Consider the following 16,182-nt stretch of genomic DNA (forward strand, 5'->3'; position numbering starts at 1 on the left):
CAACTTAATTTACAACTGACATCTCCATTCCATAGGCAATTAATCCAGCAAACAAAGCAAGAAACAAAACAGAACAAAAAAGGACTCCTTTCTAGATTGGAGAAACATTTCAAAATTATTTGACCGGATGTGATTAATAAGACGTAACAGGTGACATACATGTTGCAGAAAGCAGGATCCTATTTCACTTAAATGAGGTTCCTCTTTATTGTACTGTTTCTCAAGGTCTTTCAGGAACTTTCTTTGGAATTTGTAAATATCTTCAATGTTTCCAAAAATGGTGGCTAGTTGCGCAACAGTGAACATTCCCGTGTGTTTGCGACACTGTCGGATATAGCCCTGCGAAACAGAGAAGTAAACTTTTAAAAATTAATTTGGAGATTCACAGAAATTATTTGAATAATACAGTGTTTTGGGCCCAAAGCCATTATCTTGGAGTAGATTTTAATTAGAGAAAATTATTTTACCCTATGGGTCCCTGATGGGGTAATCACACTTCCGCGACTGCAGTGTGCTATGAATATTTTTAAAAGAAAAGAGAACAACAGGCGCATGTGGTTGGATTTAGGAGGCAAGAAACTATATAAAGTTTTCAGATTATACTCATAAAGCAAAGTTGCAGGGTTTCAAACATGAGGGCTCAAACATTGGGACTGTCATACTTTTTCTAAACTCTTACGATAATCATTCTCCCATCCCTAATTTCATTTCACAGCTGAGAAGACCTGTCAAATACAGAATGCCACAGCTTGGTGAACGGCTCATGCAGCCGGCTCACTGTCATGGCAAAGAGCCAAGGACATCTTACCCAAGGATTCCACCATTTCCTACTTTCTATGTAGAGCACAGATCTGCAGATCTTTAATCCGAGGCCTGCCCCGATTACAGCCCTACTCATTCTCTACGTACAACACCCTAGTTGTACCATGGCTTGGGTAGAAGTTAGTGTGGAAGGAAGGAAAGGCCATAAATGTGTGTAATAATTATCCCCAAATCAGCATCATGTAATAACACAGCCTAAGCGGACTACATGATAAAATACATACTGCTGCCCACTTGGTCTGAACTTTAACACAAAGACAATGTAAAGGTTCAAGATACAGGCTGTAGGGCAGACCCATCTGATTTAAATCCTAACCCCACCACTTTACTTTCTCTGTGCCTCAGTTTCCTCATCTGTAATAGGAGGCGTAGTAGGACCTGCCCGGTGAGTGTTTGTAGGAATTCATCCAGGTCAAAGGAAGGCACAAAGTCAAAGCTCGACAATTATTAAGACATGACTTATTTTCCTAAAATGGCACTTTAAAAAAACTCCCGTAACTTCTAGGGAACAGATGGTTAAAGCTAAACATCGCTCAGTCTTTCTCTGGCCAGCTAATCCAATCACTGGGCACTTGTCTCCCTTGTGTTTGTCTTTAGTGCTAAATGTTCACAGCTGAACTGAGAGTGCAGCACTCAGCATTCAGGGCCAGGCCAGCGGGAACGAGATGGGGCCAACACCAGTGGAGCGTAATGGTCATACAAAATCCACAAAAACACAGAGGATCGTGGGAGACACAGAATTTATCACACAGTAGTTACCATGACACTGCAGAATATGGCTTTGAAAATCACTAGATAAAACCAATTTTTTTTTTTTTTTTGGTCTGCATCTGACTGACTGAGAACCTAATCTGTGAGACAGCGATTAGATGTAGCGGGATTGTAAATAGTGACGCACATTTGCGGAATCGTGTGGGTTTCACCCGACGGGTGTTGCCTCCTCTGAAAGTCATTCACTCTGGGGGCGCCTGGGTGGCTCAGTCGGTTGAGCGTCCTACTCTGATTTCAGCCCAGGTCCCGATCCCAGGGTTGTGAGATCGAGCCCCGCGTCGGGCTCCGTGCTGAGCACAGAGCCTGCTTAAGAGATTCTCTGTGCCCCTCTCCCTGCTTGCTCTCTCTCTCTCTCTCTCTCTCTCTCAAATAAATAAGTAAATAGATAGATAAATAAATAAAATTAAAAGGCAGAAAATCATTCGCTCTGAATAACCTCAGGATGTCAGTCCTGAGAGTGTAGGAAAGAAAGCTGACTACAGCAGGGGGCCACTGATGCTCAACAAGGCAGACAAGTATTTAATGAGGGTGCAGTCCGTGCAGGGGCCGCACGGACAGACGGGAGGAAAAGTGAGGGCTACAGAGAAGTGTGTCTGACTGGGGACAGAAGAAAACCACACGGGCATATCCCACAGACAAGCTGGGGGAGGCCGCGGGGTCCGGGGTCTTACCTCACAGATGTCCTTGAGGTGCTTGATGTACACCCGCTCAGTGTTCATGATCTCCTGGATGACATTGGTCCTCATCTGGTGCTTGCTCTCCAAGTGTCTGTGGTGGTTCTTGCCGGCATCCTCCTCCTGCTCCTCACCCTGGGTGCTGCTGGAATTCTCCGACAGCTCTTCCTGATTGACACGCAACTGCGGGCCACACACAGGTGACAGGTGACTCGGGGGGAGGCGGCGCCAGAAGCAGGCAGAAGGTCCCCCCCACCCCAGGTTTCCACTTCTCCACAGCTGGTTAGGAAGGCAGCCTGGTCCTAGGCTACGTCTTCATGTACTTGGCAGGGCCACGGCTGGGCCGGAGGCTCAAACCATGGCAGCAATGCCACAGTTAGTTGACCATGGTTGAAATTTTTCCTTCAACCCATCTAATTTCTGAAAGGTTTCATTAAAATGATTACAAAGAGGGGCGCCTGGGTGGCTCAGTCAGTTAAGTGTCCGACTGCAGCTCAGATCATGATCTTCGTGGTCCGTGAGTTCGGGCCCCACACCGGGCTCTGTGCTGACAGCTCGGAGCCTGGAGCCTGCTTCGGATTCTGTCTCCCTCTCTCTCTGCCCCTCCCCCACTCACGCTCGCTCACTCACTCTCAAAAATAAACAAACATTTAAAAAATTAAAAAATAAGTAAAATAACGTCACGACAAAAAACTGAGCCTGTAGAGAGCGGGCTTGAGCTGGACGCAGCTCTGCCGCCCCCCACAGGCAGCTGTGGGAAGGGGAAAGCGCCACACTTACTCTGACAAAGCTTGCGGGGAACCAGGCTTCCTTGTCTTCACTCCGGCCCCACCACCAGTCCTTGTTAGAGGCTTCCAGAACCTGGATGACATCTCCTGCCTTGAAGCCCAGTTCCTGGTCGTCCATGGTCACGTGGTCCCATAGGGCCTCTGCGCAGACCACACTGCCATCGCTGATCAGCTGCAATGGGGACACGTGCTTAGCGCAAACTGCGGCGGACAGATGAGGGGACACAGACATCTTCCGCTGCTTCTCTGTACATACTGCTGACTCCAGGTCAGTCCTTAGTGCTTGAGTGTTGTACAGAATGAGTTTCCTTATCAGGGAAAATCAGGTGGGTGTCTCTCATATGTTCCTAAAGGAAACCCCGTATCTATTTTTTTTTTCCCAAGGAAGTATTAAAACGGCTCACTTACCTGTACATCAGTTATCTAACAAATATGAATTACGGAATTTTCAGCCCCCAAGCAATTATCTGTTTCTGAGCAAACTAGATAACACAGAACCAAGCCTCCAATGGTTACGTATATACATTATAGTAAGACACTCACAGGTTCACCTAGAGATTACTCTCCATACTTCATTCATGGTCTGAATAAACTTTAATCTAACTTGATAGTCTACTACAATTAAAGAGGACACAGCGTGGTCTCCAGATATTTAACAGCTAATTTAAAAAGCCAGGAACAGACACAGCTCATCTGTTAGTCGGCCATAGGGGCAGGTGGCTGTGGGTCCTCTCAGCTCCCAGGGACACTGTCATCTTCTACAGCAACAACCGGTATTACTAATGGAGACGCTAACTCATTGAGAAGTGACATTCCATGCACTCTGGTCAACAACTCCCAAAGCCAGGGGTGTCTTCTAGAAAGAGTTCCATAAAAGGAGCTGCAGATGCCCAGTGGTGGAAAGAACACCAAATGTGTAGTAAGAAATACGTGGCTAATTTCAGGTCTGCCATTTGCTAGCAAGCGTTGCGGCCTCTTAGTCTCTGAGTGTGTATTAAAATACGGGTAGTAATTATAACATCTACCTCTGCGATCGGCTGTGAGATCTTTCTGGGATAACGTAAGGAAGAGCATTTCCGAACAGCACTATCCAAACACTGATGACTGCCGCCCTTATGACTTAGAGCAACATGAGAGCTCTGGTTATCTAGAAAACTTAGTCACATACGTTGTCTTTGAAAATGCCACGATATCAGAGTTCTAGGTCTGGGAATAGGTTTAGCGAGAAAGAATCAAGAGGGCCAAGTCTGAAGTGACCGTATACCCTGAGAGTCGGGTCTCCAAGACCCGCCATTGTTGTGTGCGATTCCAGTACCTCGTTGATGGCCAGCTGTTCCCCGCCCGGCTGGAGGTATCTGGGGTTGGCCTGACAGATGTCTTCATAGCTGTAATCCTCCTCGCTGCCGTTGTCATCCACTAAGGCAGAGGACTCGGTACCTCCATCTGAAGAGACTGAGAAAGAAATGGCACGGTTTACGGTTTAAAAAACACGGCGAAGGCAAACTAAATGACCTCTGAGAACAGTACTCCCAAGGGGAAGTAATCATTTGCGTCTTCCCCAGAAAGAGAAATCATGAGAAGATGTGTATAGATCTATTAATCCCCAAGTAGACGCCGTGCTAAGTAAGAGCTGAGGTCGAGGGTTACGGGAAGTGGGGATGAGAACGGCTCAGAGGGCACCGCCAACACTCGCACACGGCATTACTTTGCGGGTAAGGATGGTGAGTGAACTGTGTGTCATCTGGCTGGCAACTTGTGCTCCAAAGGAGACATAAAAAATATCAATAAAGTGTTCTGCCTCCGTCTTTCACCTGCAAGGCAGTGGTGCTACTAAAATCAAAAGGTGTTGATGGTGTCCTAAGTGGAGACCCGCAGTCGTTCTCTCCAAGTGCCTACAATGTGAAAGGGCTCGAACTCATAACATCGGAGTGCGGAATTAGGTACCGCACCTTTGCCAAAAAAGAGAGAAAGACCTTTTAAGGAGGGTATAGCGCTTGGGACCGCCCACCTTGGCATTCAGACCACCCCCCCCCCCACTCCCCCGCAGTGAGGTAGTCTCCTGGTGGCTAATTAATCTGTCATCCAGCAGAGGGAATCGTAGAGAGAGAACGTTCGTTGTGAAGAGAAGGGGAAAGACCTTGCGCCAGCAGCAGCCGCTCTTCAAGGTGGCTCTTGACCAGAGCAAAACGTGGCTGGATCTGAAGCACGTGGTACACGGACACCAGTCCCTCCGACAGAAGAGACTGGAAAAGTCAGGGAGGGGGAGCTTCGAGTGCTACGGTAGGCAGGGGGTGGCTCCTTCAGGATTCTGAGAAAGGAAGGGACAGGGGTCGAAGGGAGGCCCCGACACCACAGGCAGAGAACAGGTGTCCGAGTCCTACGGTCCGGTCCGAATCGCAGCCCAGCCCCTCCACGGGCACGGGAGCCGGCAACTTACTCCTTGAGCTTCACCTCCCCCAGCTGTGCAAAGCGTTTTCTTTCTTTCTGGAGAATGAGGTGAGGGGATGCGTGTCAAGTGCCCAGCGTCCTTGATTCCCGGTCGGGCCTCACCAGGGAGGGTTTCGCCCTGACGGCGGCGCACGAGGCGGGAGCCGGGCCGGAGGAGGACGCTTGGCGACACTGGCGGAGGGAGGGGCCGGGAAATCCGCGGGGAGACGGTGGGGCTGGAGACAGCGGGGCGGAGCAGCCGCACCAGGGAACGGCGCGGGAAGGGCCACGAAGGGTGTGGTCTGCGGAGGCTGAGCCGACGACGACACTACGGAGCCACAGAGAGGATGAAGTCCGCGATGATCTGGCGGATCCCCCGTTGCCGGCGGAAGGACCAAGAAGGCAGAGTCCGAGAAGCCAGCGTGGTGCGAAGGGCGAAGGCCGGTTCGGGACGGCGGTGGGAGCGCGCCGTCTGCTCTGGCCTCGCCCAGGGACTCGCGAGTCTGGATTTCCGGTAACTACCCTCCGGGGGCAGGTCTTCTCTCTAAGCAACTGTTGGTCTGTCTGTTTTTTAACGAGATAGCTCCTGTTCCGTGCTTTGTGCCAAGTCTGCCGACTGGCGTCGCCTCCCACCGCCCGCGGCATTTCCGGGGCTCCACAGACCACCCGGCCGAGGCCACGGCCCGAGCGCGGCACACCAGGCCCCACGCTTCCCTCCCGCCACCTCGGCCACGCTGTCGCGGTGAACGACTTTTTGGCGGAAACACACCTGGGGAACAGAGCCTCGAATTCTTACCCTAAACCAAAATAACTATGGAGAACGACTGGCAACGACGGGCACCGAGCCACACTGCGGAAGTTGGCCCCGGGGCACACCTCGCGCGCTGGGGTCTGAAGCTCTCCTCTCAGGGCACACGCGGGCCCGCGATCACGACGACGGATTCAGGCCAAGCGAAGGAAACTGGGGAGGCTCAGGGAGCGCGGGCGCAGATGGGGGCACGACGGAGGGCGAGCGGCCCCTCCTCCCTCGACGCCCACCCCCTGGCCCGGGTGCGGGACGCCGCGCCTCTCCACGACGCCCGACAGGCCGGGTCTCCACGGGGGCCGTGCTTTACGGCTGCCTTCTCACGGCCTGGGGTGCCCCCTCGGAACGCGGCAGCCCCCACGGCCCAGCTGCAGTCACCCCTTCTTCGAGCCCCGCTCGGCTTACTTTTACGGCAGCGGGTGCCTGGTGACTCGCGGCCACGGGGCGGCCTCTCCCTGTCCAGCCAGGACAGCGGGCGGGACGTGGCCTCCCCACGCCCGGGGCAGCGCACCGGGTGGCAGGGCGGGAGCTCCGAACGAGAGGGCGACTCTGCGGGCGACTCTGCGGCGAGTTGGCGCTCTGAGGCCGGGGGCGCCGCGCGCCGACCACCCTCTCCCACTCCGCTCCCCTCCCTGTCCTCATGCTCAGCCCCGGTTCGGGCGAAGCGGCGGCCTGTATCCGAGAGGGGGACGTGCAAGTGAGCGGCCTCGAGGGCGAACGGGTGTAGGGGCGGAGCGTCCCTGGACCCGCCCACCAAGTCCAGAAGCCCGGCGGACCCCTAGCTGGCCGCCCGGCTGACCCAGGTGAGGGGCGTGCGGGGCGTGCGGGGCGGCGGCCGGCGGCCCTGCGAGCGTGCGTCCGTCCCAGCGGGTGGCCACGCCACACAGCAGGACCTTCTGTCCCCGGCGCTTCTCTCTGGAGTGCAATGCTGGTGGTGCCGGGGGTGAGGGTGGGGATCTGGATGCCGCGTGGTGACTTCTGCATCCCAGGCGGTGGTCAAAGGGCTTGCAGGCAGAGGACCTGGGGTCACTGGGTCTAGGGCACTTTCCCGGTGTGTGTATTTGGGGGGGGTGGGTGGAGGGAGAAAGTCTTAAGGAAGCAAACATAAACTTTATGCACACGCGTGAGTCTTTCTCATTAGACTACAGAAAACCACACTAAAGCTCCAAGCCGTCTCTACCCGGAGTCCTGGGAGCAGCCGCCAGACCATGACGCCCAACAACTACCTTCGGCAACGGCTGAAATGCTCCCATGCCCCTGGTAAGGAAGGAAGGTACGTGCGAGCCCTCGGTCTTCAAGGGGGCCAAAGCGGCAGGAGCTGCAGACTTCAGCGAACACTGACCCGCCACAGCCTGGCACCAATGGCATTTCTCCCGGTCACATTTCGGCCGTGGCTCCTGAGCCAAAAGGAGTGAGATACAGTAAAATAAAGGTGCCTGGGCCTCCTGCCCACGGCAAAGCCCTGAAAACGACACTCTTGCCCTCAAAGACCCACTGAAGAATGTTTACCGGGGAGAATTCTTACCGTCTGATCTGGCTATTGCCATAAAAATCAGTAAGAGGGGAAAAAAGCAACAACAAAGGCCAATCAATGGTGGTTATGTACAAATGCACAATTTACAGGAGTCTAGTGGGAAAGGGATCCCGTCGAAAGAATGCTGAACTTCCCCAAGAGGTAGCGGAATAAAGTGGTCTGGACACAGGTAAGGACCTTCATCCACTGAATGATCTCTGGGTTGCCATCGCAAACACTCAGAACACCATCCTGACTGAGGGGCACCATGAGAAAGATTTCAACAGTGACAGTGTCACCAGCATGGGTTGGTGTTTACTAATCACTGTGGAAACAAGATGGTGCTAGGCACTGGGGTCAGCTGACTCAGACTTCCAGGGGTAAGTGGGGTATGCCAGGAGGCCTGTGGCAGGAGGGAAAGCCTGAGGGGTGTGGAGCGAAAATATCTGGGCGAATGAAGGTCCTAGCTTTACTAACCGTCGAGCTCAATGACCTTTGAGCCACTCGTTTACCCTCTTCCAACCTCAGTTTTCTCATCCGTACAATGGGAGTAAGTTTTTACATGTCATGTCTCCAGAGGCGTTCTTGCTCTTCTGCCTCACACATCCCCTGTCCAGCTCCTCAGCAAACCGCGACTCTCGCTTCGGAAAGCATCCAGAACCTGCTCAGTTCCCACTGCTCTCCCGCGAGCTCACTCCAGCAGCCCCTCGCCACGTGCTAGGATTCTCACCAAAGAAGCCACAACATCCTGTCACTCCACTGCTCCAAGCCGTCGGGGGAAAGCCCAAGTCCCCGAAGATGGCCTCCTACCCCAAACGCACTCTGCGCCTCCCAGCCCTGTCACCGGCTGTGGCTCTGCTGGCTGCCCGCTTCGTAGCCAGGGTCTCCCTCCTCGGGGTTTGCTGTTCCCTGCACCTGGCATCCTCACGCAAGCACTCAGGCAAGTCCTTCCCTGACCGGCGCACTCAAAACCTCCACTCTCTCCAGCCCCGATCTGCTTTCCCGATTCATTTTTCTGCACAGCATTTCTCACCATCTAACACACTTTGTCTGCTGTCTGTGTCTCCAACTAAAACATAAGCTATGTGAAGGCAGTGATTTTGTCTGCTTTGTTCTGAACTGTATTTCTAGTATCTGGACCACTGCCTGGCACACACAGGCACTCACTAAGTATTCGCTGGATGGACGGACGGACAGACGGACGGATGGATGGATGGAAATACACCAACATACAGTCTAAGAGCAGGCCTTTGGGTCAGACAGACTTGGCTTCAAGTAACAGTGCTGCGTAAAAATGATTTGGTTTCTTTTTTAATAGTTTCGAGTCCTTGGTAAAGTTTCTTTCTCGTTTTTTTCACCCACCCAAACGGTCGGAGAAAGACCGTAATACCCATCTCACAGGGTCGTTTGTCAATCCTCAACAAGTTGCTGTTATTACCTTGCTGTGAGCCTCAAGCGAAATGGTGATGTAGGAAAGCCTTCTGTAAACTGAAAAGTAACACAGAAGTACCAGGTTCTTCGCCTCGGCCTAAGTGAGGCCAGGCACGGGGTTATTGCTTGGCGGGACTCAGCTCATACAATCCTCATGGCGATGCTGTGTGGCAGGTACTAATCTCCCCAACTTCCAGACAAGCGAACTCAAGTGCCAATACGACATGGCGCGTGCAGTGGGGACCAAGCCAACGTCATCAGCTCCCACTCACTGGTGTTACCACCCCTGCCAGGACTACCTCTGTTATCAGTGACGAGACAAAAATACTGGACAGATAGTAAAAATGGCTTCCCACCCCATGGCAAGGTTCACCCAGCCCCTGCTCCTCGTGACTACCTTTTCTTCCCACTCCTGATCCCAGTCCCCACCTGGGTCTGCAATGATCTGATTTTGTTTTATCCTTTTCCTTTCCTGACCCGCAAGTCCCTTCTAAGTCGATTGACTCCTGTTTCTGTCCTATAATTTACGCACATCTTATGGAGTTGGATTTTTCAATGCCTGCTGTCCAGATGGGAGGGATTTTAGTCCTACAGTTCGATGCTGTATCTGTGCACACGTACCGTATTTACATGTGTATTTCCCTTTGGAGACCCTAACTTCCTTTAGGGAAGGGACAGAGTCTATTTTTGAATCCCTAGCACCTAGCATAATACCTGGCAGAGAAAAGGCACTCAAAAATTGTTTAACTGAACTGCAATTTGCTGACAAGTAAACTAAGGTTCCAAGAACTTTTAACTATTTAACTGGGCTACCCGGAGTCGGGTCCGAAGCAGGGTACACACGCTGGGCTTCCTGATTTCCATCCCCACCAGCCATCCTGTGTATCACTTCCAAGAACAACTTCTTTTTTTGTTGGTACCTTTTTTTCCTTCCTTCCTTCCTTCCTTCCTTCTTCTTTCTCTCTCTTTCTGTCTTTAATGTTTTATTTATTTATTTATTTAAAATTTTTTTTTTCAACGTTTATTTATTTTTGGGACAGAGAGAGACAGAGCATGAACGGGGGAGGGGCAGAGAGAGAGGGAGGGAGACACAGAATCGGAAACAGGCTCCAGGCTCTGAGCCATCAGCCCAGAGCCCGACGCGGGGCTCGAACTCACGGACCGCGAGATCGTGACCTGGCTGAAGTCGGACGCCCAACCGACTGTGCCACCCAGGCGCCCCTGTTTTATTTATTTTTTGAGAGACAGAGCATGACCACAGGAGGAGCAGACAGAGAGGGAGGCACAGAATCCACGGGAGGCTCCAGGCTCTGAGCTGTCTGCACAGAGCCCGATGGGGGGCTCGAACTCACAAACTGTGAGATCATGACCCGAGCCGAAGTAGGATGCTTAACCGACTGAGCCACCCAGGCGCCCCTCTTTCTTTAAGTATAGTCGACACACGATGTTACTTAAGTGCGAGGTGTGCAACAGCCATTCGACAACACCGTGCTGTGCTCGCACGTGTAGCTACCATCTGCTCCCACACAGCACTATCACAGCATCAGATATTCCTTATGCTGTACCTTTTATTCCCATGACTCACCCAAGGTAAACTCTGGAAGCACTGGTTTCATCACGTTCACTAGAAACCACACAGGACTTAACAACTGCATCCTGACAAAACTCTCCCGTGATCTGGCCCCACTCTGCATAAGCCACCTCGTCTCTCACTGTGCACCAAAGCCCACGGCCACCTCGCCGGGCGGGCCTGTGCACAGACAGGTCTGCGCCACCGCCCAAGTGGACCGCAGGTTTCTTCACGCTGCGGGAGCACCGCCTCACCAAGTGAACGTGGTCTCATTTAACTTACCGCCTTCAAAATCTTCAACTACAGATGAAGGTTAGTCATCATGGCTGTCTATTTAGGGGAATTTTGCACGATGTGGAGCTGCTATAAATTCTCAACATGTACCTCAGCACCATTAGGAGAGATAAATATGTTCTAGTAATAAGAGTACATTCAGTGTCTTCCTTTCTCCCTTTCTATTGTGGTAAGAAACCACGTACCATTAAATTAGCCATCTTGGCCATTTTTAAGGGTATAGTTCAATATTATTAAGTGTATTCACATTGTTGTAAACAGATCTCCAGAACTTTTTCGTCTTGCAAAACCGCAACCTTATACCCACTAATAACGGATTCTCCCCCCTTCCTTGGCAGCCACCTTCCCACTTTCTGTTTCTTTGATTTGGACTACTTTAGATACTTCACTGTAAGTGGAGTCATACACTATTGGCCCTTTTGTAACTTGCTTAATTTCACTTAGCACAATGTCCACAGGGTTCATCCGTGTAGCGGAACGTATCAGAACTTCCTTCCTTTTAAAGGTGGAACAATATTCCATTGTACACATACACTGTGTTTTCTACACCCGTGCACCTACTGAGGGACACCTGGGTTGCTCCCAGCTCTTGGCTCTTGTAAGTAAGGCTGCAGTGAGCGTGGGTATGCAAATGTCTCTTTGAGATACTGCTTTGACTTCTTTTGGATATATGCCCAGAAGTGGGATTGCTGGGTTAGGCGGTAATTCCATTTTAACCTTTTTCGGAACTTCCATCCTGTTTTCCACAGTGGCTGTACCACTGTATGTTCTCAACAACAGTGCACGGGGTTCCAGTTTCCCCACATCCTTGCCAAATGTATCTCTTCTGTTGAATATATAGGTGTGGAAAAGCCATTTTTTTGAAAACAATCTTGTAAGCACACAGCAAAGACTGTTGAGAATGAAAATCGCTTTTAAAACCCCAAAGCCCACGGGGCGCCTGGGTGGCTCCGTCGCTTCAGTGTCTGGCTCTGGGTTTCCGCTCAGGTATGATCTCACGGTTCGTGGGTTCGAGCCCTGTGTTGGGTTCTGCGCTGACAGCAAGGAGCCTGCTTGGGATTCTCTGTCTCTCTCTCTCTCTCTCTCTCTCTGTCTCTCTCTCTCTCTCTCTCTGCCCCGCCCTGCTCAGGTTCTCTCTCCTTCTCAAAATAAATAAACATTTAAAAAATCATTTAAAACCCCAAAGCCCTAGATATAACACGAGAGCAGAGACGGGTGTTCTCATTCCATAGCACTTCTTACAGGTGTGGTCAAACCGAAGGAGAACGTCCTTTATCACCTAAAAGCTCTGCATACAGAGTTTTGGCACACACCTCCGGCCAGGGCCAATTCTGAAACAGCCACACGCCTCTTTCCGTAGAGTAAATATATGTAAATATTCTAAACCTGCATAAAGTGATTTTTTAACGTTCTTGTTGAATCGTCAGCATCCTTCTGGAAAGGCTGCTGTCGTCTGGGGTCACCGAGGCCAGTGGTGACATGGGCCCCTTCCTTCCCGTGGCCCCGCTTATACAGTCAGATCTTCGGATTCAGCTCTGAATTCTCTCCCCTCCAAACGCCCGCTTACTTCCTGAAGGAACTGGTCACCTCTCCAGGCGGCAGCAGCTGCCTGAGGAAAAATCCCCGGGCCACATTTGCAGCCTGGCCAGAGGCAGCTTCGGGAACAACCGGACAGAGCCACATGGTCATAGAGCACAGACTATTTTTAAGTCAGCAGGACCGTCGCAAATACAATTAGAGACGATACAATTAGGGATGACATAAGATTTTTTTGAAAAAAGGACAACAATAAACAGCTTCCACATTCCTCAGGAAAACATTCCTCTGTCTGAACTCAGACTTTACGCTGGTGAAGGGACGAAGCCTGGCCACCGACTCCAAAGGTGAATTTGTTATGACGGGAAATATCAAACATCACCAACAATGGAAAACTTTACTTTGTAACATGTACCAAAGGATAAGGATTTCCCACAGGAGTCTGATTTACACACACAGAAAACAGGCCTGTGTCCTGGTAGGAGCCTTTGTCGGGACCCGCGACATGTCTGCTCCCGCTTGACTTACTTTCACATGTTTAAGGGCTTTTGAGCAGAGTGATGAATTGCAAATTGGTCTGGGAGTCCAAAGACCTTGGTTCGGGTCCAGCAAGACCACACAGAAAAAGGCCCTGAGCTCTCTGAGTCTTCGCTTTCTCTTCTGCAACTGAGAAAAATGGCACCCCTCTTGTGTCTCACGGGTTCGTGGGGAGGGCAGATGGCGGGGAGCAGGTGAAGGGTTTTGTCAAATAAAAGGAAGGGAAGAACGAACACAGCGGGCTTCACAGTGAGGCGCGTGGCATGGAGTCATTCGCACGTTAGCTGTCGTCACGATGTCCTGACTCCCAACACGGAGTACCTACCGGGCGTCCCTCTTCCTGCCCGTGCGGCTGCTCCGTGAGGATTTCCCCTCACCAAACCGGACTGACTGCAGGGAAATTCCTGCACTTAGAATCATCTGTTACAAACATATATTTTAGCAAACCTCCTGCTGGTCACTCAGACTTCCTCAGGTTTGAGATAAGCCAGTCTCACTTCCCATGTTAGAAACGGAAACGGCCAACACAAGGGAGGCAGCCAGGCAGGCAGTTTGCGCTCAGCGCGGGACTGTGAGCAGCTCTTCCAAAGCCACTGCTGTTTGGGCCAAAAGCCTGAGCACCCGGAGTGACTCTCGAGCCACAGAGATGCACACAGAGGAAATGACCTAGGCCCCGGGGGCCCTGGCCCTTCAACGCCAAAACATGGCACACCACTTCCAGGGCCATTCGTCTTCAGTGGCCCCCACACACCCAGCGTGGATGGCACCCAATCACGTGGGGAATGTGTATTAGAATAAAGATTCCTGTCCTCCGCTGGACCACGGAACCAAGTTCTCAAGGAGAGTGGAGCTGTTTGCCGAGAATCCATTTCGAAAAGCACACTGAGTGATTCTGACGTCTGGCTAAATGTGGGACCCACGGGAATCAAGGCCAGACTTACTTAAACCCGCACGCAGAGATCTGCTCTAGGACATATGTGTTCTGTTGCCTATCCACACAGCAAGACACGATTTGGAGGGCAACGGGCTCGGATCTCACTGGTTGTGAAAACCTCTGCTTTGGCTACTTTGTACCCCTGAATGTTCCCTGTATTGACAAAAAAGGACAAAATCCCTTTGTCCATGCTGACCTCTCCACCTGGAACAGCATTCCCACCCAAAGAGCCGATCGAATTTGGACTCATCCTTTGAGGCTGCTCGGCTCCCACTTCTTGGTGATGGGTTCCAAGACTTTTTTCCTATTATCCCCTGACCCCCGCAGTAAGTCTCTGCCTGTGATACTCCAGAAGCACGGTAGCTCACCTCCTAAAATATTCATCACGTTTACACAGTTTTATTTTAGCTGTTTAGCTACAATACTCTAGTTTGCTGTTCATGTGTCTATCCCTGCCCAACCCCTATCCCAGGGAACTTTCTTTAGGGAAAAGAAACATGCATACTAGTCAGTGTCACTTGACTGGACGAAAGCCTTGAAATATCTTTCATATCTAGAATTTAGAATGTTATTGTCATGAAAGTCACTTTTGTGCCTAATCTAGACTTGGAACCCATTTTCCATAAATAGTATTTTTGAGCCTTTTAAACATATCAACAGGAAGATCAAACAGGATCCCAGAAACGGACATGCTGGCCTTCACTGCAAACCTTTTATAACGTCTATGGGTCTTTCGAAAATAATTCTCCCAGCATACAGCTCTCTGTGTGGATTCAACTTGGGACCACTGCTGACTTCTGCTGCCCAGGACGGTGACGGGAATAAGTTACACCACAACGGAGCTTCATTTACACCAAACCCCCGACAGTGGATTTTGTTTCTACCAACGGTTGTGTGAATTTTGCTTCAAACTACCTGTGAATCCTCTTGCCGCTTCTCAATCTAAAGTCAAAACTTGCCCTAGAGTTGTGTCACATATGCCCTATCTCATTAAGAAAAAAGTCCGCCTGTGCTCATCCGTAAAGTGGGTATTTAGAGCCCTCAGATACGAGGGTCTGGGCCAAGACGACGCCCCCGACGTCTCCCCTCCACTCTCTCCTGAGAACACAGTGGCTGGAGAGTCCTCAGCTTCCGCCTGTTCTGGAAGCTCGCCCTCTGTCCTGTCTCCAATTCAGATGTGGGATTCAGGCTCCGCGTTTCTCACCGTCTCGCCGCGACCCCTCAGCTTTTACTTCTGGCTTGTCCCCGGGAGTCCTCTTAGCAAGCTGCCGCTTCTCCTGGGGTTTCTGGTTCTGACCAGGGCTCCCCACGCTGCCACCTGTGGATCCGTCCTGGGCTCCTCTCCCCCACTTGGCTACCTACCCCCTCAACAGCTCTCTGGGCTAGGTCTCACCACCCCTGCCAGCTCCTGACGGCTGCTTCCTGGCTGGCTGCACAAATCCTGAGCAGGAACCTGCCTGGTTTCACCACATCCTTGGAATGAACTCTTAGCGTGTACCAGGCACTGCGCTAAACACTTACTATGAATCATCTCAGTCGAGCCTGGTAAGCATCTTGGAATTATTACTGTTCATTTATAGAGCAGGAAATGGTGGCTCAAAGAGGTTAAATAACTGCTCCCAAATGGTGGGGCTGGAATTCAAACCCAGGTCTATCTGGCTCTAAAACAATCTTGCTACACACCTGCCACAGTCCTGGCCTCACTTAGCTCACGTGGACAGGACCACGACCTGGTGGCCCATCCTCCCCGGCACCCACCTTCCCCCTGCCTGTCCCCGGCAGGAGCTTCCTCCAGAGAGGAGAGTCATCAGGCTGTCCCTCAGGGTCCCCCCGCCCCTCCCCTGGCCCCTGCCCAATCAGGGTGCTCAAATAAAATAGAACCCACAATTTAGCAAACTCCATACTTTATCTTATGCTGGCATATCATTTAAAGTTGACTAAATACTGTGTTTGCTATCATTTCCTGCACACACACACACACACACACACACACACACACGCGCGCGCGCGCATAGTATTCTGAGTATATGAAGAAGTCTTTGGAACACTGAACCAGTAAACATTCAGAGCAGGAAAAGAG

General features: G+C 51.3%; 1 protein-coding gene and 1 long non-coding RNA gene across 15 annotated transcripts in view; one reads left to right on the top strand and one right to left on the bottom strand.

The window, feature by feature from the left end:
* The window catches only part of SPATA13 (spermatogenesis associated 13), a 349,273-nt gene that overhangs the window by 16,546 nt on the left and 316,545 nt on the right, over window positions 1–16,182 (bottom strand). For 11 of the 14 annotated variants that reach the window (XM_045041159.1, XM_045041126.1, XM_045041265.1 and 8 more), the window contains 4 exons: window positions 4,371–4,507; window positions 3,048–3,227; window positions 2,265–2,450; window positions 160–339 (listed from right to left, as the gene is read on the bottom strand). In XM_045041159.1, the coding sequence (XP_044897094.1) occupies window positions 160–339; window positions 2,265–2,450; window positions 3,048–3,227; window positions 4,371–4,507 (683 nt within the window). Of the gene's footprint in view, window positions 1–159; window positions 340–2,264; window positions 2,451–3,047; window positions 3,228–4,370; window positions 4,508–5,192; window positions 5,286–6,278; window positions 6,495–16,182 lie in introns of those variants that run through there. The other 3 variants (XM_045041533.1, XM_019819853.3, XM_045041588.1) reach the window with 3 other exon arrangements.
* Window positions 7,374–8,890, top strand: LOC123381459. Its single transcript, XR_006588474.1, has 3 exons — window positions 7,374–7,560; window positions 7,911–7,990; window positions 8,418–8,890. It is a non-coding gene; the product is annotated as an uncharacterized LOC123381459 (long non-coding RNA).

Source organism: Felis catus, chromosome A1 (assembly GCF_018350175.1).
Source record: "Felis catus isolate Fca126 chromosome A1, F.catus_Fca126_mat1.0, whole genome shotgun sequence".
Classification (NCBI taxonomy): domain Eukaryota; kingdom Metazoa; phylum Chordata; class Mammalia; order Carnivora; family Felidae; genus Felis; species Felis catus.